The sequence below is a fragment of the Notechis scutatus genome, chromosome 4 (assembly GCF_049901735.1).
Source record: "Notechis scutatus isolate UNSWTSFEM ecotype Mainland chromosome 4, rNotScu1.2, whole genome shotgun sequence".
NCBI classification, from domain to species: Eukaryota; Metazoa; Chordata; class Lepidosauria; order Squamata; family Elapidae; genus Notechis; species Notechis scutatus.
Genome location: NC_142012.1, coordinates 91,909,883 through 91,933,344, shown reverse-complemented (window position 1 = coordinate 91,933,344; position 23,462 = coordinate 91,909,883). Strand labels below are relative to the sequence as shown.

Below are 23,462 nucleotides of genomic sequence, written 5' to 3'. Positions count from 1 at the left end.
CTGGAGTGCCAAATGAACAATAAAAAACCAACCGAAGTACGAAGTCCACACAGAGCTTCAAGGGTTAATCCGAACAGAACGAACAACTTTGCTTCCTACCAAGGTTTCTTTACCTTTGCCTGTCCTTCATACCTTAGGGGAGGGGCAATCACCTCCCAGCCTTACTCCCGAGTCGCCCATTTTGTCTAAGCTGCTGTTGCCTTCTAGCAGCTCTGTGCACATGCGTACTCAGAACAGGCTCCCCTTGTTCCTCTGTCTTGCTTCTGCCAGACTCCAGAGGCTCCGGAGTCAGCACATCACTCTCAGATGGTCCTGGCCCCATCTCTGCACCCTTGTCCGAGTCCTCTCCAGACTGCCTTACTGGTCCCCGTTCTTCCCCACTGGCCAATTCTGCTGCCGTCTGCACGGGCTGCCAGAGCACCACAACAATCTGTTTCCCCCAAATTAATAATGTTTCAGACTCTGCCTAGGTAGCATTCCTTGCACATTTCTGTCGAAGTCACCTCTTGTTACTCTACTACACCTATCCAAACATTGCTCACTAGTGTTGGTTGGGACTTACTTTTGCCAAGACTCAGAAAATAAGCTTGTTCAACGGAAACTCTCTGTGTTAATGGGTGCTTCATTGTGGAGCCAAACATTTCAATAATAATAATAATAATAATAATAATGCATAGCTTGTGGCACTCTCAGTTTTGTTTATCATTTATGGAGGTAAGAATGAGGAGTCTTTGTGCTCCAGGTTGTGTCAAAGGCCAAGTCAGTGGACAGGTGTTATAAAGTTGACAGCTGAAGTCTATCATCATGAGAGAAATTGTGCTAAAGCCAGGATATATTAAGCGTGGAGTTTCTATTCATTCTACCATATATATTCAGAGGAACAAATGCCTGTTGTCTTCCTCTAATGGAAACGTGTCTCAGGAAAACACAGTGATCGAAGCACATTAGGACCAGGAAGGATCATTTAAAACTTTACTGGCACATCTTTTCCTCCAAGGATTTGCCAATAAATCATACACATGATAGGTTGCCAATGATCGGGCTTGAACCTTCTGACAACTTTTAATCAGTCCAGCTGGGAAGTCTTTCTTTGTTTCTTACAGCCCAGTTGTAGTAGGAAAAACTGTGTGATATTTCCACTGTTGGATTCAGGAGACCCGGGGGAAGTTTGTCTGAAGACAAGTGAAGTCTTAAGAAGGTAGCCGGAGCAGAGTTTTGAGGACAGGAGAACTTCTGGCATATTAGCCAACAGACCAACTAAACCTTTTTGAACACACATCAATTTTCTTGAGAAGAAGCAGATACCCTCCCACCCAACAAGAATTTGTATAAATAAACAGACAAACAAACAAATTCCAGACTTAACAGAATAACAGAATTGGAAAGGGACCTTGGAGGTCTAGTCCAACTTCCTGCTCAGCCAGGAAACCCGATACAAGTGGTGGCTAACCTTTTTGGGCTCCCATGCTGAAAATTGCGCATGCCAGCACCCAGAAGGCAATGTGCGTTAGGTCCCCCAAGCCCCCTGCGCATGCACGTGGGACCCACATGTGCCGCGCGTCTCTGCATGCCGCACGAGACACCCCCGCGTGCTGCACGTCTCTGTGCATGCACACGTGTCTCCTGCGCCCCCCACCCTCCCACACCTGCGCGCCAGATACCTGACAATCAGCTATTGGGCGGCGGCGCACGCACGCACAGTGAGGCTCTTCCAGGCGACCTCTCGTGTGCCGGCAGAAGTGGCTCTGCGTGCCATTTCCAGCACACATGCCATAGGTTCGCCATCATGGCCCTATACCATTTCAGACAAGTGGCTGTCCAATCTCTTCTTAAAAATTTCCACTGTTGGAGCACCCACAACTTCTAGAGTCAACCTGTTCCGTTGATTAATTGTTCTAACTGTCAGGAAATTTCTTCTTAGTTCTAAGCTGCTTCTCTCCTTGATTAGTTTCCATCCATTGTTTCTTGTCCTGCCTTCAGGTGCTTTAGAAAATATAGTAAACTGTGGTGAAGACTGGGTTAAAAAGAAATCATTCCGGTTATATTGGGTAGAAAATTCCGCAGAGCATTAAGAAGAGTAGTGGTAAATGTTTTACTTTAAATAGGGATTAGTAGAGTTCTGCCTAGGGTGCAAACACTTTATCCTGCTTGAATTATTTATAACAATAATTTAGCAAGCGTCTACAGAACATGCCAATTTTTCCTTATCCATTTATTTCAATCTTGTTTTGCCTTGATAGAATCCTTTCCAATCTGGAAGTCTGACATAACATTTTTAAACTTCTTTTTATTAGTAAACCACTATCCAAAACAATGACAAAACTTTTAAGAGCAGCTACTGCTGGGTTTAGAAGACAAAAAGGGTTGTTGTTTCTAAACAGACTAGAAATTAGGGTTAATTTACTCTATCCTACTTGACAATAGTGGGATCTTCATATTTTTAATATAACTGGGCTACCTTTTTCTCCCTGAAAAGATGCTTTCCAATTCAAAAAGAAATAGAAAAAGAATGGGAAAGATTGCCATAGAAAGTGCCATGAAATGGAGTTCCATGAGGGTTTTTGAAACAAGCTGTTATCTTCCCACCGAAGTGGTACCTATTTGTCTGTTCGCATTTGCATGCTTTTGAAATACTAGGTTGGCGGGAGCTGCAGCGAGGACAGGAGCTCAGCCCATGGAGCAGTACTCAGATCTCGAACCTGGACTACCAGCTTTCCAGTCGACAAGCGCAGTGTCTTAACCGCTGTGCCAGTCCATGACGTCATGGCCACATGACCACAGGAATGTCTTTGGTCAGCACTGGAGCAATAGCCTTGAAACGGAGACGAGTACCGCCCCCTAGAGTCGACAATGAGTAGCGGAGTAAAACCTGCAGGGACTCCTTTTGAAGCAAGACTACATCATAAATGTCATGCCCCTGATGGAGACTGACTCTGAGGGAGAGGAGGAAAAGCCGACAGGGAGTAGAAGTGTGGCTCCGGAGGTTGTGGAGGAGGCTGGGGAAGGGCAGAAGCCAGCTGAGCAGTCAGATGAGGACCCAGGCCCATCCCCTATCCATCCTAGGGCACGCAGGGAGGAGAGGATAAGGGAGAGACGTGGTCTACTCGAAAGGAGAGGGCCTTGATTCTTTTCCTGAGCTGCAGCTGTGACAACTGAATAAGAGGATGGACTTGCATATGGGCGAACGCTGGAAACAAAGCGTGGAAATATCTCTAGTTTATGGTTCCTCTCTGAGTTTGGCGTCCTTCCCAGTGTGTGTTCTCTGTGGACATCCTCCAGCCCTTATCTTGCCTGGTTTGTGTTGCTTTTTTCCTTCTTCTTGTAACTGTTTGTGTGGGAGTTTTTTGTCTTCCGTCAAGAATATTTGGAGCTTGGAAGCAAAGTGAAGGAATAAAAGGGGCTTCACCTGTTTTCTGTGACTGTGTTTTGTATCCCACCCTGGGTCATCACAATAAAGCTGAATCAAGGGTGGGACTAATGCATCTAAATAAGTTTATTTATTCTGCATCATTTTGGTAACACCAGCACTATAAGATCAAAGGAGGAGAAGCTACCAGGTTCTCAAGGATAAAAAAGATTCAGCAGCACCCAACTCTGTATGTCCTCAACCTTGTCTTGCTAGGGATGAGTAATCTGAAACATCCCTGTAGATAAAAAAGAAGAAGAACTCGTTATTCAGAGGCCTTTTTCTTGTGTCACGCAGGCGTTTTTATCAAGATCTTGCTTTCCATATAGTAAAATTGTATGTCAAACCATTTTTATTGGCCTATCAAAGCGGTCCCCCCCCCTCACTTCCTCTTTCTTCGCAGAATGCAATTTTTTTCCGTTTCAATGAAGGATGTGCTGTCTAGGTTTGCTCAGCGGTTGAAATGAGGTTTCTGGTACTTTGGATTTATTCCAGTTTTTCTCCAGTGTTAAATCTTGAAGAAGTAACAGGACACCAGCGAGGTACAGATAGTCCTTGAGTTACGACCACAATTGGGCCCAAAATTCCTGTTGCTGGGCAGGACATGTGTTAAGGGAGTTTTGCCCCGTTTTTGCATCTTTTTTTTTCGCCAACTCACTTGTTAAGTGAGTCACTGCAGTTGTTAAGTTAGTGTTCTGACCAAAGCTTCCCAAGACCGTGATTAAGCACACGCTTAGTAAAAACAACTCTTGTTTTATTTCAACGCTGGAAATTATTTCCATTCCCAGCTGGTAATGAGTCCCAAACAGTCCCTTCGAGATAAGCATCCACCTTTCTTTCCTTTGAATTGCTGCCAACAACTAGAGTGCCAAATGAATTATAAAAAACCAACCAAAGTACAAAGTCCACACAGAGCTTCAAGGATTAATCTGAACAGAACGAACAACTTTGCTTCCTGCAAAGGTTTCATCACCTTTGCCTGCCCTTTATCCCTTATGGGAGGGGCAATCACCTCCCAGCCTTACTCCCAAGTCGCTCCTTTTGTTTCCGCTGCTCTTGCCTTCTAGCAGCTCTGCATGCGCGCGCATTGGGAACAGGCTTCCCTTGTTCCTCTGCCTCGCTGTTGCCAGACTCCAGAGGCTCCGGAGTCAGCACCCCACTCCCAGATGGTCCTGGCCCCATCTCCGCATCGAATGCACGACCCTCGTCTTGAGTCCTCTCCAGACTCCCTGACTGGTCCCCGTTCTTCCCCGCTGTCGTCTGCTGCCGTCTGCACAGGCTGCCAGTGAACCACAACAGTTAGCACCGAAGTCTCCAAACTTGGCAACTTCAACTCTGGGAGTTGAAGTCTACAAGTCTTAAAGTTGCCAAGTTTGGGGCCCCTGAGTTAGTAACATGGTTGTTAAAGTGAAACTGGCTTCGCTTGTCAGAAGGTTGCAAAAGGGGATCATGTGACCTTGGGACACAGCAACGGTCATAAATATGAGTCCATTGCCAAGCGTCTGAATTTTGATCATACAACCAAGGGGATGTTGCAGTGGTCATAAGTGTGAAAAATGGTGATAAGTCACTTTTTTCCCCAGTGCTATTGTAACTTTAAACGGTCACTAAATGAACTTTTACAAGTCAAAGACTACCTGTACTGTAGTTGTGCTTTGAGAACCACCGTTTGGTAACAATTGTTTTAATTCTTCTCCAGAGTATAAACCTTAAAAGTATCTGCTCCATGAATACAGGTAGTCCTCAACTTACCACAGTTCGTGTAGTGACCATTCACAGTTCAAAAGGCACTGAAAAATATGACCATTTTTCACAATTACGACCTTTGAGGCATCCCATAGCCATGTGATCAAAATTCAGTTGCTTGGCAACTGATTCCTATTTTTGCTATGTCCCAAGGTCATCTAATTCCCCTTTTGCGACCTTCTGACAAGCAAAGCCACTGGGGAAGCCAGATTTCCTTAACAACCAATTTACTCACTTATCAAGGACAGTGATTCATTTAACAACAGTGTCAAGAAAGGTCGTAAAAGGGGGCAAAACTCACTTCACAGATATCTCCCTCGACAACATAATTTTTTTGGCTCTATTGTGGTCATAACCCGAGGATTCACCTGTGCGAGTATTGAAAAATAAAGGCCTCACCTTACCATTTTTTCCCCTACTTCCTTTTCTCTTCTCCAGACTTCAGCTCCTAGCAGATAGACTGGTGGACCAGTTTGCAACCTCTGGGCTGATGAGAAGAGAATGGGATAGAGTGAAGCTCCATGCCACTGTTATGAACACGGTCTTTCGGAATGATCCTAGCGGTGAGCCTCCATTAAGATCTCTTGAGAAATGTTAACCGCGGTTTTGATCCCCAAGTTTGCTACGACAGTCCTTAGGTTTATATATATATATATATATATATATATATATATATATATATATATATATATATATATGTGTGTGTGTGTGTGTGTGTGTGTGTGTGTGTATGTATGTATGCATGTGTATATGTATATGTATGTATGCATATGTATATCTACATACATACATACATACATACATACATACATACATTATACACACATACATCAGTGGTGGGATTCAAATTTTTTTACTACTGGTTCTGTGGGTGTGGCTTGGTGGGCATGGCAGGGGAAGGATACTGCAAAATCCCCATTTCCCCCACCCCACCCCACTAACCTGCTTTCCAGCTCCGTTCTCCTGTTCAGGGCAACCAAAGAAGACCCAGCCGATCAGCTGGGACTCGATGGGAGGCAGAGAATAGATGGGGGTGGGGCCAGTCAGAAGTGGTATTTGCCAGTTCTCCGAACTACTCAACATTTCTGCTACCGGTTCTTCAGAACTGGTTTACAGAGTCAGCCTATTGCCCCCAACAATCTGAGTCCTCATTTTACTGACCTCGAAGGATGGAAGGCTGAGTCAACCTTGAGCCTGGTGGGATTTGAACTGCCAAATTACAGGCAGCCGGCAGTCAGCAGAAGTAGCCTGCAGTACTGCACTCTAACCACTGTGCCACCGTGTGTGTCACTTATATATATTTGAGACCTTGCCATGCAAATACAGATATAGATATAGATATATATATATAGATAGATATAGATATAGATATAGATATAGATATAGATAGATAGATAGATAGATAGATAGATAGATAGATAGATATAGATATAGATATAGATATAGATATAGATATAGATATAGATAGATAGATAGATAGATAGATAGATAGATAGATAGATAGATAGATAGATAGATAGATATGGCATTCAGCTTTGTTCGGTATTTTCCCACGTCATTGTAGTTGTGCTTTTAAAGTTGTAGCAACGTTTTGGCATAATCTCATCTGCCATCATCAGGCTTCTACAGAAGTAAGTAAGATATATATATATATATATATATATATATATATATATATATATAGAGAGAGAGAGAGAGAGAGAGAGAGAGAGAGAGAGAGACAGACAAAAATCTTTGGGATCCATTCATTAAGGCTGCATCATCGAAATAGAAAAGGAAGAACCTTCATTAAAATTGAAGTATCCAGCAGATGTTTGGTTCGTTTTTGAGAAGCTTGATGAAGTCTCATTCATCATCTTCAGGCTTTTCCGTGTCTTCAGCTCTGTGCTTCACTCCTGGAGGTTCTCGCATCTCTGAAGTTGTATATATATATATATATATATATATATATATATATATATAGAGAGAGAGAGAGAGAGAGAGAGAGGGAGAGGGAGAGAGAGAGAGGTTGGAGACAATAAGTTCATTGCCTGCTTAAGAAGGGATCCATTCATTAAGGCTGCACTCATCTGAAATAGAAAAGGAAGAATCCTTCATTAAAATATTCAATGCACCTTTTATATCCAGCAGATGTTTGGTTCCTACCGTACTCATGTCTGAGAGAAGCTATGATTTTGTATTGCTTTTTAATCAAGGTTGTCTCCTCTCTTTTTAAAAGGTAGATTTAATCTGTATCGCTTCGATTTAGGATTACTGTTTGAGTGCACCGAGTCTGCTTTTCCGTTTAAACGTGCTTGGTATAATCGAGCTGCAGTTTCTTTTTAATTTTTAAAGCTGTTTTTAAAAGCTTCTTTAGTAATCAGAATATGAATAGCTGCTTGTTTGTATTCTAAAAATAGCTACCATTAATTCCTATGGAGAATGCACATGGCTATAAAAGGACATCTCCTGAAGTTGTACAAAAGAACCATCAAGCCATGGTATACAAATGATATATATATATCAAATGATATATATATATCAAATGATATATATATATAATCAAATGATATATATATATCAAATGATATATATATATCAAATTATATATATATATATATATATATATATATATATATATATATATATATATATATATATATATATATATATATATATATATATGGATTGTTGGTCACATTTTATTATTATCATTCAAGATTTTATTCTTAAGGATTTGTCCATTTATTCTTGTGTTCAGATTTTCAAAGAGTGACAAAAGTAGACTGGTTTGCAGGTTTGTTGATCTATTTACAATGTTCCTTTTTAGCCTTTACATACACTGTGTTTGTGTTTGTGTGTGTATTAAAATTTTAAAACTGGATGCATTTATTTTATATGTGTACGTTCGATTTGTCAGGACTCCGACATGCACCCCCATTCTAATCATAAGTCTCTAGCCAATCTCTCAGAGTAAAAAAGATTTGATTTATTAGGAGTTGACATATCGGCGTTTCTCAGTTGCAGCCGACTCTGACACATCATTCATTTCACCCTTGACCCTGGTCTTCCCCCTACCCCCTGGATGTATATTCTCCAATGAGACACATCCATAGCCAAGAGTCATCAATCATGCTCTCCAGTAATAATTTTGCGCGCCAGAATCTTCAGTAGCCAAAGCGATTATCTGAGGCATTTAAGGAATGCACTGCTTTCCCCCACCCCTTTCTGCTGGCAACTAAAAAGATCAAAGAAGTATTTTTTTTTTTAGTTGACACAATTTCTATGCCCTTCCCAACTCATCACTGGCTTTGGGTAATGTAGCAAGTTAGCAACAGCACTGTACAATATGTTAAGAAACCGAGGGTAAAAGATGACCGTAACAGAGAGAACAAATACATTGTATAAATACACTAGATCAGAGATGTCAAACTCGATTTCATTGAGGGCCGTTGTGTTTGAGCTTGGGAGGGTGGGGTGGGCGTGGCAAGGGTGGGCATGGCCAACTCAATGTCACTTGTGTTGGGGGTGCCTGTGGTGGCCTAAGCACTCTGCCAGTGAAAACGTTTTTGGCTGCAACGGCCTCCTGCAACCCTCTGCCAACAAAAACGGAGCTTGGGAGTGCTGCTTGTGGCCCCCATGAGGTCTGTTTTTAGCAGCAACAGCCTCCTCAACCCTCTGCCAGCAAAAACGGAGCTCGGGGGTCCCGAGTTCTATTTTCGCTGGCAGAGGCACTGCGGGCCGGTCCTTTGCTGTTTCCAGGGAGGCCCCATGGGCCAGACCTAAGTACCCCATGGGTCTTGAGTTTGACACCCCTGCACTAGATGTCAGGATTCCGGCAGTTACCCCTATTTAAATCATTTTCAGTTTTGGAGCCAAACTTCCAAAACTTAAAAAGGATTTATTGGGAATTAAACCGTACGGCATTGCCTGGGTGTAGCCAACTCTGAGACACATAATTCATTGTCACTCTTGACCCTGGTTTTCCCCCACCCTTTGGGTGTATCATAATTCATATTCTCCAAGGGGACACATCCATAGCCAAGAGTCATCAATCATGCTCTCCAGTTAGAATTTTGCACGGCAGATACTTCAGTCCCCTAGAAACTATCTTTGAAAACATTTATGGAATGCAGTTTCGGTTTGCAAGTGGCTGCACTGCTCCCCCCTCCCTTTCTGTTGGCAACTCTAAAAAAACAACCATAGAAATATTTTATGAGTTGACAGATGTATCCCATAGTGGATGCATGCCCTGGCCCAGCTCAAGGCCTGGGAAAAAAGCCAGGTTTCCATTTGAAGGAAAGCAGGGTGGGCCCAGCAGGGACAGTGCTGGGATAAGGCACCACAGCAGAGAAGGCACACCTTCTGGGTGCTCTAAGGTGGCACTTTGATAGATGGGCCCAGAACATGCTTATAGCAACAGGCAGGAGCCGTGAAAGAAAGAATGTCCTCCATGTAGAGTTAAATCTTTTGGAGATCAGGAATTCTGGGCCAAGTCAGGTAACCCTTGACTTATGACTACCACAGTCGGGATCAGACTTCCTGTTGCTAAGCAAGATGGTTGTCAGGTGAACCACGCTGGATATTATGACCTTTGTGCTATTTGTTGTTAAGCGAATCAATGTGGTTAAGTGATTCATGCAGTCGTTGAGCAAATCCAGCTTCGCCATTGACTTGACTTGTCGGGACCCAGTTGGGAAGATCACAACGGGTGATCACATGACCAGTGCAACCATTGTAGCTACTTCATGGTTGTCAAGGGCCTTAATTTTTATCGCATGACCTTGGGGATGCAACAATTGCATAAGTGTGAGGACCAGTCGTTTGTAATTCTTTTTCAGTGCCATTGTAACTTGGAACGGTCACTAAATTAGTGGTGGCAAGTCAAGGACTACTAGTTGTAAATAAAGTAGACTTGCTGAAGAAGCAAAAATGTGAGTGGGAGGACTAAATCCCTGACTAGTAAACTGTGTCTAATGTTCCCGTTTATTAACATTTGCTGCACAGTGGAACGACTCCTTCTATCAAGACAACCAGAAACATGCTTTTCGAAAAAAGGAAGTATGAAGTTCTCCGTATTTTTCACAAAATCTGTGATTGTAAAGATCGAATTTGTAATGGTACACTTGCAAGGAGTATCCACAGTCGGGCCAAGTAAAAATAACTCTTGGTTTAAGGAGCCATTGATCTTTTGTTTGTTCCCAGCTTTGAGGAATTAGAGGCACCTTGAGAACAAGGATGCATTGCCCAAGTACCCAATTTTTTTCTCACTGGTTTTAAATTTGTAGCCTGCAGAATGATCAGCTCTCGAAGGCTGGACAGGAAAGTAAGGTGAGAGAATGCTTTACTATCAAAGCTTGCTTTGACAGAGCACTGAATCTTAAGCTCTGGATTCCCCTGGATGATTCTATTACACTAAGCTGTCAGCCTTAAATAATCCTCAAGACAATATTGATGGCTCTAAACATTCTGACAATGTACTTTTGGAAATAATTTCTGTCTTGTTTAAAATGCTGTTATGATAAATGGATAAAAACAATTCAGAATAATTGTGTGTGTATTTATATTTATACTAGCTTGATACCTGTGCTTCGCTACAAAACTATGTGATTAGGCTTACTTTTTGGGGAGGAAAATAAGGGGGGGGGATTCTGTCTCTGCCTACCAGCATCCATCAGTATTCACCTGCCTAGAGTCCTGTCAGTGTGTGAGAGAATTGAGGGCTATTTGGAAACTGAAACAGTATTTGCTGTGTGAGCAAGGAGACAGCAAGGAGCCTGGGCATGGCTTAGCTCAACTGTTCTGTAGTAAAGCTGGTTGCCGCTATGAAACTGAAACCGAAACTCCTCTCCCCTGCTTGAGTTTTGCATTTGGAACAGATTATAAAAAGTCCTTACATCTAAAAAACATCCAAGTTACCCAGGAGCTTGCTCTTCCTGAGACTATCATCTGTGAACTATCCTTAAATATCACATTTCAATTCTTACTATGTTACAGAGCACCTGATTATGACATCGAACATGTAAACAAGCTAAATTCACTACTAACATGGGCAACATCCTGCTCACACGCTTTTATCTTTCTTGGTGACTTCAATCTACCTCATATTAACTGGACCCTAAATGAATGTACAACTGAACCCATACATGCAACCTTCTACAATGCTGTTACAAATCTAATTAGTAACCAACAATACTAGACTTAACAACTGCCTCGATCTTATGCAATAGTTTGAATGTAATTTACGGAATACAAACTAAAGAACCCTTTTCCAACAGTGACCACAATATGATTGACTTTTGTCTCAACATACACTCACACAAAAATCATCACAATGATGTAATCCCCAATTATAACTTCAAAAAAGGTAACTATGATCTTATAGACAATGATCTTCAATCCTTGACTGGCAATCTCTATTCACTGGATGCAATACTGTAGAAGACCATTACAACATATTTTTACTTGAAGTCAAAAGAGTCATCAAACTATATGTACCATTAAAAACTCCCAAAACCAAAAAAAAACAAAAACAGATTACCCATAACAATAAGGAAACTTCAATCCAAAAAGAGATCACTCTGGCGGAAAAACAAATCTGGTCACGTTGCCAACTTCAAAAGCCGATACAAAAATTTATGCCACCAGATAAAGACTGAATGCATCAATTATCACATTAAACAAGAGGAAAACCTTCTACGCACCAATTCCACCTGCGCTTTTTACAATTTTGTAAACAACAAATTAAAAGACTCAAAGTCCATCCCACCCCTGATAGGACCTAATGGTAAAGACTGCAACGACGACACCATTAAAGCCAACATCTTTAACACATTCTTTGGCTCAGTATTTGTAAACAGCAATGGATCATGCCCAGTATTTCCTAGCCGAACCACAGAAAACTACAATGATCTACTACATATCGATTTTACAGAAGACAATGTTGAAAAAGCACTACGCAATCTAAAACCATCTCTATCTATTGGACCGGACGGAATATGTGCCTACTTCTTAAAAGAGCTATCCACTGCCATAGCGGAACCTCTAAGCATAATCTTTGAAAAAAATTTCAGGACCAGCTCCTTGCCTAACTTATGGTCACAAGCCACGATCATCCCCCTCTTCAAAAAGGGAGACCCCAGCCTAGTTAAAAATTACAGACCAATCTCCTTATGCTGCGTCACCTGTAAAGTTATGGAATCAATTATTAACCAATCCATCATCCTCCACTTAGAAACAAACAAACAACCTACTCTCCAATAAACAATTTGGTTTCAGAAAAAAACTATCCTGTAATCTGCAACTGCAAAAACATATGGACTACACAACTCGATCAGGGCAAAACAATAGACATAATCTACATAGACTTCTGTAAAGCCTTTGATTCAGTGGTACACCACAAACTACAAAATGGTCAAACAAATGGCAACTTCAAATCTCAACAAATAAATGCTCTGTCTTACATATTGGCAAAAAAAATATCAGAAAATAAAATACAAGCTGAATAGTCAAGACCTTGTTGATGATCCAAGCTCTGTAAAGGACCTTGGAATACTCATCTCTAATGATCTAAGTGCTAGAGCCCACTGTAACTACATAGCCAAAAAGGCATTAAGAGTTGTTAACCTAATCCTACGTAGCTTTTTCTCTGGTAATATCATACTACTAACTAGAGCATTCAAAACATTTGCTAGACCAATACTCGAATACATCTCATCAGTCTGGAACCCACATTACGTATCTCATATTAGCACAGTTGAGAAAGTCCAGAAACATTTCACAAGAAGAGTTCTCCACTCCTCTACTGGTTGTAGAATACCTTATGCCACCAGACTTGAAATTCTAGACCTAGAAAACCTTGAATTATGCCGTCTTCGATCTAAGTATGGTATATAAAATCATACATTGCAATGACTTACCTGTCAATGAATACTTCAGCTTCAACCATAACAACATAAGAGCACACAATAGATACAAACTCAAGGTTAACCGCACCAAACTTGATTGCAGGAAATACGACTTCAGCAACAGAGTGGTCAATGTCTGGAATACTCTACCTGACTCTGTGGTTTCTTCCCCAATCCCTAAAAACTTTAACCTTAGACTCTCTACTATTGACCTCACCCCTTTCCTAAGAGGTCTGTAGGGGGCATGTACAAGCGCACCAACGTGCCTACCATCCCTGTCCTATTGTTTCTTTTATTTTTCTTATATGTACCCATTTCATGTATTCATAACTATGTATATACTTATACCTATTATCTTGTAAGCTATTGACAAATCAAAATAAATAAATAAAATAAATTAAAATAAATTTCTTTTTAGGTGGGGAGGGGAAGTAGAACTCCTTAGCATCAGAGCCTATTAATAATAATATATGAAATACTAATGCTCTGATGGTCATTTCAAAAAAATTTTCTTAGTGAGCACCTAGAAGCCAAGAGGAACATACGTGCCAAATTTCTATTTTATAGGCTTTACGGTTCTGGAGATTTTTGTGATAATGTGTGAGGGGTATTTCGCATTTAAATATATAGATTTGGGGATGGGAATTGACTCGGTTTGAGTTGAAATCTCATTTATTTTGCAGCTGAAGAACCGAATAACCGAGCCACAGGCAAACAGTTCAAGGAAAGGGAATCATTTGATGGCCGAACAATTTTGAAGGTCAGTATAAAATTGCCTCCTGGTTTATCTTATGTTAGTAGACTTTTAAAAGTCAAGTTTTGACTCAACTGTATGTTGCATATGATATTCCAGTGCAAGAAACACAGAGAATTTGACTCTAACATGTTGCTGGAATTTCCAACAACCCCCAAAAATTCTAAAGGGACTCTAATATGGCTCCCTAGTATAATTGTCAGACTGTTGTTCCTATATCCCTTTATGTATAGGCAAAAATCAAATAAACGATAACGAAAAAGTGGATTTTGTCAGCTAAACTTTTAATCTAGAGGGGTTTGTGCACTACTTTTCCCAAAATAGAAAGACAAGTGAGCAAGAAAGACTGAACTCTTTGACCATATATTTATTTATTATTTTTATCCCGCCTTTATTGTTTTTCTATAAATAAGGTGGCAAATATACCCAACTGTACTTCTTCCTCTTATTTCCCCCACAACAACCACCCTGTGGGGGTGAGAGGGAGGAACTGGCCCAATGTCACCCAGGTGGCACCTGCACAGGAACTAGAACTCACAGCCTCCTGGTTTCTAGCTTGGTGCCTTAACCACCAAACCAGTTGATGTAGCAAATGTAGCAAACCACTGACTTTAGTTGATGCAGCAAATGACCAGGCTGAATCTGAAGGCGGGGTCAAATGCATCATCAGTCTGGAGTCCATACGCTCCAGAAAGAGATCTTAGTCTAGCCTCCCTTGATCAGATTCTTGGGTATAGCTTGTATGGAATAAATCTGCAGTGCTTTTGAACTCCATCATGTCTCCTGGTTTCTTGTGCCTGATAGTTTAGTTATAGTTAGTTTAATTATATATACAGAATCTCATTCTTGTATAAATATTCTTCATCTGAAATTTAGAATAATTGCAGATAGCCTAATACTTATAGTTGGTAAGTATTTACCGGTAGTTGTAATGATCCGGGGCATAGCACACAGTCTGATAATCAGTAGGAGTCCCTTTATTAGCTCCAACTTTGTAAATAGTTGGACAGTGTTGAGGGAATTATTTGTTTAGCAGAGTGATGGCGTTCGGGGGAAAACTTTCTTGTGTCTAGTTGTTCTGGTGTGCAGTGCTCTATAGCGTCGTTTTGAGGGTGTGAGTTAAAACACTTTATGTCCTGGATGTGAGGGGTCTGTAAATACTTTCACATCCCTCTTTTTGACTTGTTCAATATACAGGTCCTCGATTGAAGGCAGGTTGGTAGTAGTTGTTTTTTCTGCAGTCCTAATTACTCTCTGAAGTCTGTGTCTCAGTATTTATTTGCACCTGAGTATCCTCTTGTATGGCACTACTTCTAAGCAGAGAAACACATTAAGCCCCATCACTCCTCTTATTCATATCACTGCTCTGTAAAATGTGAAGCACAGCATTGGGATTCTCCACCCCCACTCCCCGCCCTCAGCCTTAATTGATTTTGTCCAGCTCTAGCCAAAAAATACCCAATGACTCTTTGATGCATGAAAGAACGTGGATAATGGCCTCCAAGCCAAAATGCCACCTGATTTGATTTTGTCCAGCTCTAGCCAAAAAATACCTAATGACTCCTTGATGCATGAAAGAACGTGGATAATGGCCTCCAAGCCAAAATGCCACCTTTCTCTCACGTTCTTTCCCAGCCTCTTGACATTTCCCTCCTCTTTGCCAGGCACCCAGGGCAGCGCCCATTGGCACTTGTTATTTATGACTCATAGTTGGCAGTCGAGTCCCATATTGCTGCCCATTCATTGGAGGACATTCCTTCCAAATGATCTGATTGCAGGCCCCCTTGTCCCTTCCGTTTCATAGATCCCTTCCTCTTCCGGGCATCTTATTTGTAAAGTGGTTTCTGTGGGCTTAGAGCAGGGGTCTCCAAACTTGACAACCTTAAGACTTGTGAGCTTCTACTCCCAGAATTCCTCAGTCAACTTTTAAGACTTGTGGGCTTCTACTCCCAGAATTCCTCAGCCAACTTTAAGACTTGTGGACTTCTACTTCTAGAATTCCCTAGCCAGCTATGCTCGCTGGCTGAGGGATTCTGGGAGTGAACTCCACAAGTCTTAAAGACCACCATGTTTGGAGACCCCTGGTTTAGAGGACAAAGCCAGAATTACCACATTTGTGAGAAAAGCCACTCCAATTCCTTATCAAGGCATGTTCGGCAGCCACCCCAACACCATGTGCTATTAATTCTCCATTTGCCTTTATAGCTTTGATTCTCCCACCCCATCATTGTTAGTTTTTGATCCTCGTTTGTGTCTTGTTGCTTAATTGCTTTGCTTTGAGAAGGCTTATGCCCCAAGGGGCATGATGGGGTTGATTGTCCCAGTCTTACTTGATAACCAAGAACAAGGCGATGTCAGACCAGAACAAAAACATTTCAGTGAGCAGCATAAACAAAAGAGGTCAAGCAGTAGCTGAGCTGACAAAGGAATTCCCCGTGAAAGTAGTAATTAAAGTGTACTTGAAAACTTCAAATGGGAACAAGGGACAATGCTAAACTGCTTTATATCCAGCCAGTAATAATTTGCAATATTAATGCTTCCCACACTGTTAAGTAGCTATTCCAATATGCTTTTATACATTTCATTTTAGGACTCAGTTTCTTCAAACAGATACATGTTTAGAGCCAATACCTGCCCATAAAGCTTTCTCTACCCATGTTTCCCCGAAAATAAGACCAGGTTTTATTTTCTTTTGGGTCCCAAAATAAACACCAGGGCTTATTTTTGGTGGGTGTCTTATTTTTTTCCCATGTACGGGAGTCTCACTTCTTCGGCTTGCTCACAGCAAGGCAGGAGGCTGTGGGGCATGAAGTGAAGCTTCCCTACGCAAGAGGGATGAAGCTGCCCCATGTGCCACGCGCTGTCTTACCTCAGTGTCCCTGCAGCCAGGCCATCCATGCCCCGACACCTGCCTCACCTCATGGCGGCAGCTCCAACAGTTCCATCCATCAGGACCCCATGTGGTTTCTGGCCCACTTATTCTGCTTGTTTGTGGCCACAATGAGCAGAAGGCTGAGCGAGGCACAGCCATGAAACAGTTGTCAGGGTGTGGATGGCCTGGCTGCAGGGCCCTCAGGTACTCCGGTGCAGGGCATGTGGAACAGCTCCACCATCTCACCACCTACCTCACGAGGCTGTTGTTGTGAGGAAAATAGGAGGAGGAAGGTGCTGTGGATATGTTTGCTACCTTGTGTTATTTGTAAAAATATTGAAGGCAAGATACAAATGAATACAATAATAATAAGTAAAAGATGTTGCAGTCTTTTAAACAGTTTAAAAAACTGCAACATCTTTTACTTATTATATTCATTTGTATCTTGCCTTCAATAAGCCCAAATCCATCTTGACCACGGAGCTGACTATATGGAAGACGCTTTCTTAATCTAATTTACCTCCCATGTTGAGGTGTTGTGCTCCGTATCCCATGCTTTTGTAACAGCAGAGCAACCAAGCCAGCTGTGCCGGCTCTTAAGTAGGGCTTATTTTGTGGGTGGGTAGGGCTTGTATTAGGTGCACACATAAAAACATGCTAGGGCTTATTTTCGTGATAGGTCTTATTTTTGGGGAAACGGTATCTAGCTGAACTTGGTTGATCTCAGAAAACTAATTAGGATTGGGCTTGGATAGAAGATTACCTGGAATCCCAGACCTTGTGGATTAGAAAATGAAAAGGAAGAAGACAACGCAAATCATTTCTCTTGTCTTGTTGCCAAGATAACAATTTGGTTATTTCAATGTTGTTAACAAGTTAAATTTGACTTCAAGGATTATTTCCCTTTCCCTTTATATTCTCAGTATTATTATTTTATTAAGAGTTTGAAAAGGATTAAAGTGAACAAGAACTAACACAAAGTAATAAACCAAAGAAGAGTAAAAAAAATTTTTTTAAGACAAGACAACGAGAAAAAGTACAAAAAAGAATGGAGAAAAAAATAGAAAGTAGTGACTTTCAATTTTCTTTGTAACAAATAGAAGTACAATTACAAAATTACCACATGGTAACAAAAAAAAGCTTTATTTTTTTCTATCATCTGTTTTTCTCCACTCATCAAAGTCATAAATTATAAGAGCAGCAATAAACGTAGCTTTGTATTTTCTCTTAACAAAGAAAGTCGGTTTTGCCATCTCTGTAAATTCCATCATCTTCACCAACCATGCCTCCATGGAAAGTAGTACCGAGTCTTTCTGTTTGAGTATATAATAATTTTGCTGCAGTTACCATATATACAAAAAAGACCCATGACTTTCCCCCAATATCTGTTCATCAATCTCTCAACCCTCCCCTCAACCCCCCGCAAAAAAAAAAAAAAAACCCTCTGGTTTCAATTGAATATTTGTCTTTAAGATTTTCTAGTTCATGTATTTCCAAAACTTTCTGGCTTTTTTTTTTATACACTCACCAAACATAATAAAATGATCCTTCCTGTTGTTCACACTGTTCCTTTTTATTCCCAAAGCAGTCTTTAGGAGAGTTATTCAGTCTTTAACTTGCTTTTCTCTTAAGACAGGGGTGTCAAACGTGATTCAATTGAGGGCCGTGTTAAGGTTGTGTTTGATCTTGTGGGCTGAGGTGGGCGTGACCAGGATAGGCGTGGCCAACTTGATGTCACTCATATCAAGGGCGACTGTGGTGACCCGAGTGCTCGGCTAGCAAAAATAGGCTCCTGATCTTCGTTTTCGGCTGCAACGGCCTCCTGCAGCCCTCTGTCAGTGAAAACGGAGCTCTGTTTTCACTGGCAGAGGGCTTCGGGAGACAGGGCCTAGGAGGGCCTGCGCAGCCCTCCCGAGTTTCGTTTTCGCTGGCAGAGGCACCGTGGGACGGTCCTTTGCTATTTCCAGGGCGGCACCGCGGGCCAGATCTAAGCACTCCATGGGCTGGATCCTGCCCCCGGGCCTTGAGTTTGACACCCCTGTCTTAAAACATTCATAGTAATATATTCTATTTGTAATGGAGAAAAAGAGAAACATAGGGGAACTACCAATCTTACATCTTCATTCCACCTCAGCTTTTCCAACCAGGTACCCTTTAACTGCTTCAGATGTCAACTCCTATAATTCTCAGCGAGCATGGCTAAAAGTGAGAAGTAACCTTGAAGCATATCTGGAGGACGAGATGCTTCTAAAATCTGTGATCTTCTATCAGCTAGCAGTTCCACTGCAGTGTCCCTGAAGCAATCAAGCAGTAAACTCTCAGCTCTCTTATGATATTGAAGTGCAACAGCTGGCATGCTTTTATTTCAGATTTTTAAATTTGTACCACAATAAATCTTGGAACTAGCTGGCATCTGGAATAGAGAGAGAAAAAAGAGCCAATTGTAGGTTTCTTGTAAATACAAATGTCTCTTCAACGTACGATGACAATTGAGCCCAAAATGTATGTTGCCAAGTGAGGCATTTCTTCAGTGAATTTCGCCCCATTTTATGACTTTCCTTGACTTTTCAGTTGTTAAGTGAATCACTGCCCTTGTTAAGTGGGTAATCTGGTTGTTAAGTGAATCTGGCTTCCCAATTGATTTTGCTTGTCAAAAGATTACAGTGGGCCCAGGATGCTACGACCGTCATAAATATGAATCAGTTGTCAAGCACCTGAATTTTGATCACGTGACCTTGAGGAGGCTACAGTGGTTGTAAGTGTGAAAAATGGTCATAGGTCACTTTTTTCACGGCCACTAAATGAACTGTTGCAAGTTGAGGACTACCTGTAATATGCTGCATTTTGAAGAATTGAAAGAAATACCTTAAATACTAAGCACAATATATATATATATATAAAGTCATCTGTTCAGAGGGAATAAGCTACCCAGTTGGTTGTCTCCAAATAGTCCACCAATGCTTTTCTTTCATAAATTAAAGTAACCTTGGGAATTAGCAGGCTATGTTAAAAAATGCCTACCTTGTTTCCCCCAAAATACGACCTACCCTGAAAGTAAGTCTTAGTTTGATTTTTACATGTGCACCCAATATAAGCCCTACCCCCAAAATAAGCCCTAATTAAGATCCTGCCCACTCCAGAGTGCACGAGTAAAGCCATTAAACTAGGGTGGAGATGGGGTGTGTGTGTGGAGCTGCCCTACTACTTACCTTTGCACAGTTGTAGCCAGGCCTAACACAACCTGACACCTGCCTTGCCGGCCCATTTCTTCTACAGCCAGCAAGGCTGCCAAGGCTTCCCTGAAGACCTCTGTACCTGATAACAAAGTCCGCATCAATCCGGAGCTCTGTTATCAGCTGCAGAACCCTTCAGGAAAGTCTTGCTGGCCGCAGAAAAATTTCCTGAAGGCCTCTGACAACGAAAAGGAAGTCGAGGGGCGACGCGCACAAGTGAGGTTAGTTAGTGGATGACATCCCCCCAAAAGAAGACCTGGTACCTTTTTTGGTGGCGAAAAATTATAAGACAGGGTCTTATTTTTGTGGAAACACGATATTAATGGCTATTTTATATGATTGTTTACTTAACATTCTGCTTCAAAATAGCTTAGGTCCAGTTCTTGCCAAGATGGTTAAAGGAAGCCAATATTTGGATAGTGCTTCAATAGTCTGGAAGTTTTAATATGAGACAGTGTTCAGTGGCATTGGAAGGAAGGGTAACAAAAAAGGCAAGATAAGTGGCTGCAAAAGTGTGATTAAATCTTTTGTATATGCGATACATACATTAAGGAGAGGACTTTCAGTTGCACTGCTATGACCACTATCTTGATTTTTATAACTTCTCCTATAGATGCTATTACAAGTGTTCCTTTAATGAAATATTAGCTAATGAAAATTACATGTTTAGAAGAAGGCTTCAGATTTTATTCTTCCCCAAACATCTAATTTTTTTATATGCGGGACACTTTTAAATTGCTCTCTGAATGTTGCTTTTTGATATTGTATTCTTAATCGGATCAACTTGAAAAAAGATATTTATTCCTGGAAAAATATGGCTAGCCTTCAGAGTAATTACAAAATGATTGGTTTATTTTTTTTTTTAAAGCAACAGTTATACTGCATGGACAAGCACACTGTAATGACAATACCAGTTTGATAGAAAATGGAAGTGTGTGCAGTTGTTTGCTTGCTTACCCTGGTTGTCCTCTGGTTGGAAGCAAGATAAAGGTCTTGTGTTTAAGCTGACATGTAGCAGCCGGTGTTAAAAAGTAAGCAGAAAGGTTACTGAGGTATCCTTGGTGCTCTCTAAGCTTGGTTGCTTTCTTGCAGACATTTCATTGCCCAATCTACATGATATCATTAGTGCCGTATTGATGATGCAGCGAAGTGCACGCTCACCGAACCGGTGGTTACACCGGTGGAATCCCACCCCTGCAGCTTTTGCCTAGTATCTTCCCTTGTGCCAGAATTTAACATAAGAATGAGATCTTGAAAAGGTCATTCCAAATGGATCTAGAAATTGAGAATGAGTGTGTGAGAAGTTATTAATTGTGCTTCCCTTATTGAAAGTTAAATTCTAACTCTGTGTGCAGTAGTCAGGATAGTATTTTGTCCCTATGACATCATGCCCTTTAGTTTAAAGGCTTCCAATTTATGGTTCTTGTTATATTTGTCTCTCCTTGAAATTTTCCCATTTATTCTCAATTCTTGACCTTCAAGTTGTACAGTACATTCAGTTCTTAGTGAGGGTGGCGTTGTGTTCTTAGGAGCCCTGGTGGCGCAGTGGTTAGAATGCAGTATTGCAGGCTGACTCTGCCCACAGCCAGGAGGTTGGTGCAGCCTTCCATCCATCTGAGGTCGGTAAAATGAGGAGCCAGAATGTTTGGGGGCAATATACTGACTCTGTGAACCAGGGGTCGCCAAACTTTTGGACCTCAGGGACCACCAAACTCATAATTTTAAATTCCGTGGACCAGAGACCCAGAGAAAATCCCCCAAAAAGTCTGTAGGAAAATTCCCCACCCCGTTTTCCTACCGATCATTCGTTCTTTATTTGGGATCGCAGGATGCTGTCTCCAGCTCTGTTTTCAGGGGGAGAGGGAAAGAGAGAGAGACTTTTGGCTTCATGCAAGGAAAGCAGCAGAAGTCTATTTTTCTCTCCCCCAAACTCCGCCAGAAACGAGTCTTTGTGAGATTTGTCGTGCCGGCGCAGCCTCTTGAAGCAGGATGCCTTGCAGGGCCCAAAGACTCATTTCTGGCGGAGTTTGGGGGAGAGAAAGAAAGACTTTTGCTGCTTTCCTTGTGTGCAGCCAAAAGCAGAAGAAGAAAGAAGCGGAAAGAAGCAGCCTGGTAGCCAGGCAAGGTGTGTGGGGCAAGTGGGGCAAGTCCTCCCCCTCTGCCCTTTCCCCCCTCCTCTCACTATCTCGTGTTCACAATGCAAGCGACACCAGCCTCATGTTCTCATGGGTCACGTGGCCAGTGCAGCCTTGTGTTCCTGTGCAGCCTGGATTAATTGCTTTGGGATTTCTGTGCAGACCACCAAAATTTTCTCATGGACCACCAGTGATCCCTGGCCCACTGGTTGGTGACAACTGCTGTAAACAGCTTAGAGGGGGCTGTAAAGCACTGTGAAGCGGTATATAGGTCTAAGTGCTATCGCTAGTGCTGCACTGTCCTGCTGAAATTCTTCTCTTGGCTTGATTTAAAGCTTGCATTTTTGTAATGCATTTAGTTTCGATTCCTCATGACTGTCTGGTGGAGAAAGCAGAGAAAGAAAGTAGACTAAGATGTGGGGGGAGGAATCTGTCCCTATGGATGAGAATATGCATGTTGAAAGGAAGCAAAAGATTATTTGCCAAATGTTTTACAAGAGCTAATGAGTCATGGCCCATAGCTATGATACTCCACTGTGTTGTAACTTCCATGTTAATAAATAAAAGCAACCTAGTTGTAGGACACGTTTTAGTAAGGCATTTATTTTTGCGGTGTGTGTATAACGCATAAAGGAAACAGCCTGCATCAAAATACAACAGTTAGATTAACAGCTGCCTCCATAATACTGAGCAGATTTAATTACTTGTGGTAGCCCATCTGACAGGGCAATGTTTTATAGCAGGGGTGTCCAACCTTGGCAACTTCAAGACTTGTGGACTTCAACTCCCAGAATTCCTCAGCCAGCTTTGCTGGCTGAGGAATTCTGGGAGTTGAAGTCCACAAGTCTTAAAGTTGCCAAGGTTGGACACCCCTGTTTTATAGCATTCTACCATGACCGATATTAAAAGAAAAAAATTGATAATGCTTCGTTTGCCTAATCTTGAACCTTACAGCTACACTGCCTGATCTTCCATTCCATTTTGTAATGCCCATATTGTTAACGCTAGTTCAGGTGTCTACCTTGGATGGTTTTGATGGATTGCAACATCATAAATAAATGCTAAGTAAGGATTGTCTACTGAGCACAATCAAGCTTGTGGCGCCAATGTTTTGGACTGGTTGTGAGTGGTATACTTTGCATAAATCTAGGAATGGCGCATTTTACAAAATCCATCTTTGCTGTCTTTTGCCACACTATGGCAGAGATAGGGAATGCAGTATTGCAGGCTAATTCTGCTGATGTCCGACTGCGGTTAGGCAGTGTTGATCCTGACCGGCTCAAGGTTGAGCTCAGCCTTCCATCCCTCCGAGGTGGGTAAAAGGAGGACCCAGGTTGTTTGGAGGCAATATGTTGACTCTGTAAACCGCTTAGAGAGGACCGTAAAGCACTGTGAAGCAGTATGTAAGTCTTAAGTGCTATTGCTATTGC

The 23,462-nt window shown here is 41.7% G+C and overlaps 1 protein-coding gene across 2 annotated transcripts in view; it reads left to right on the top strand.

Annotated features, from left to right (window-relative positions):
* ASCC1 (activating signal cointegrator 1 complex subunit 1) overlaps positions 1-23,462 on the top strand; it is a 107,456-nt gene that overhangs the window by 57,253 nt on the left and 26,741 nt on the right. For both annotated transcript variants that reach the window (XM_026681225.2, XM_087964104.1), the window contains exons 8-9: positions 5,591-5,715; positions 13,722-13,798. In XM_026681225.2, coding sequence (XP_026537010.2) covers positions 5,591-5,715; positions 13,722-13,798 — 202 coding nt within the window. The remainder of the gene's footprint in view (positions 1-5,590; positions 5,716-13,721; positions 13,799-23,462) is intronic.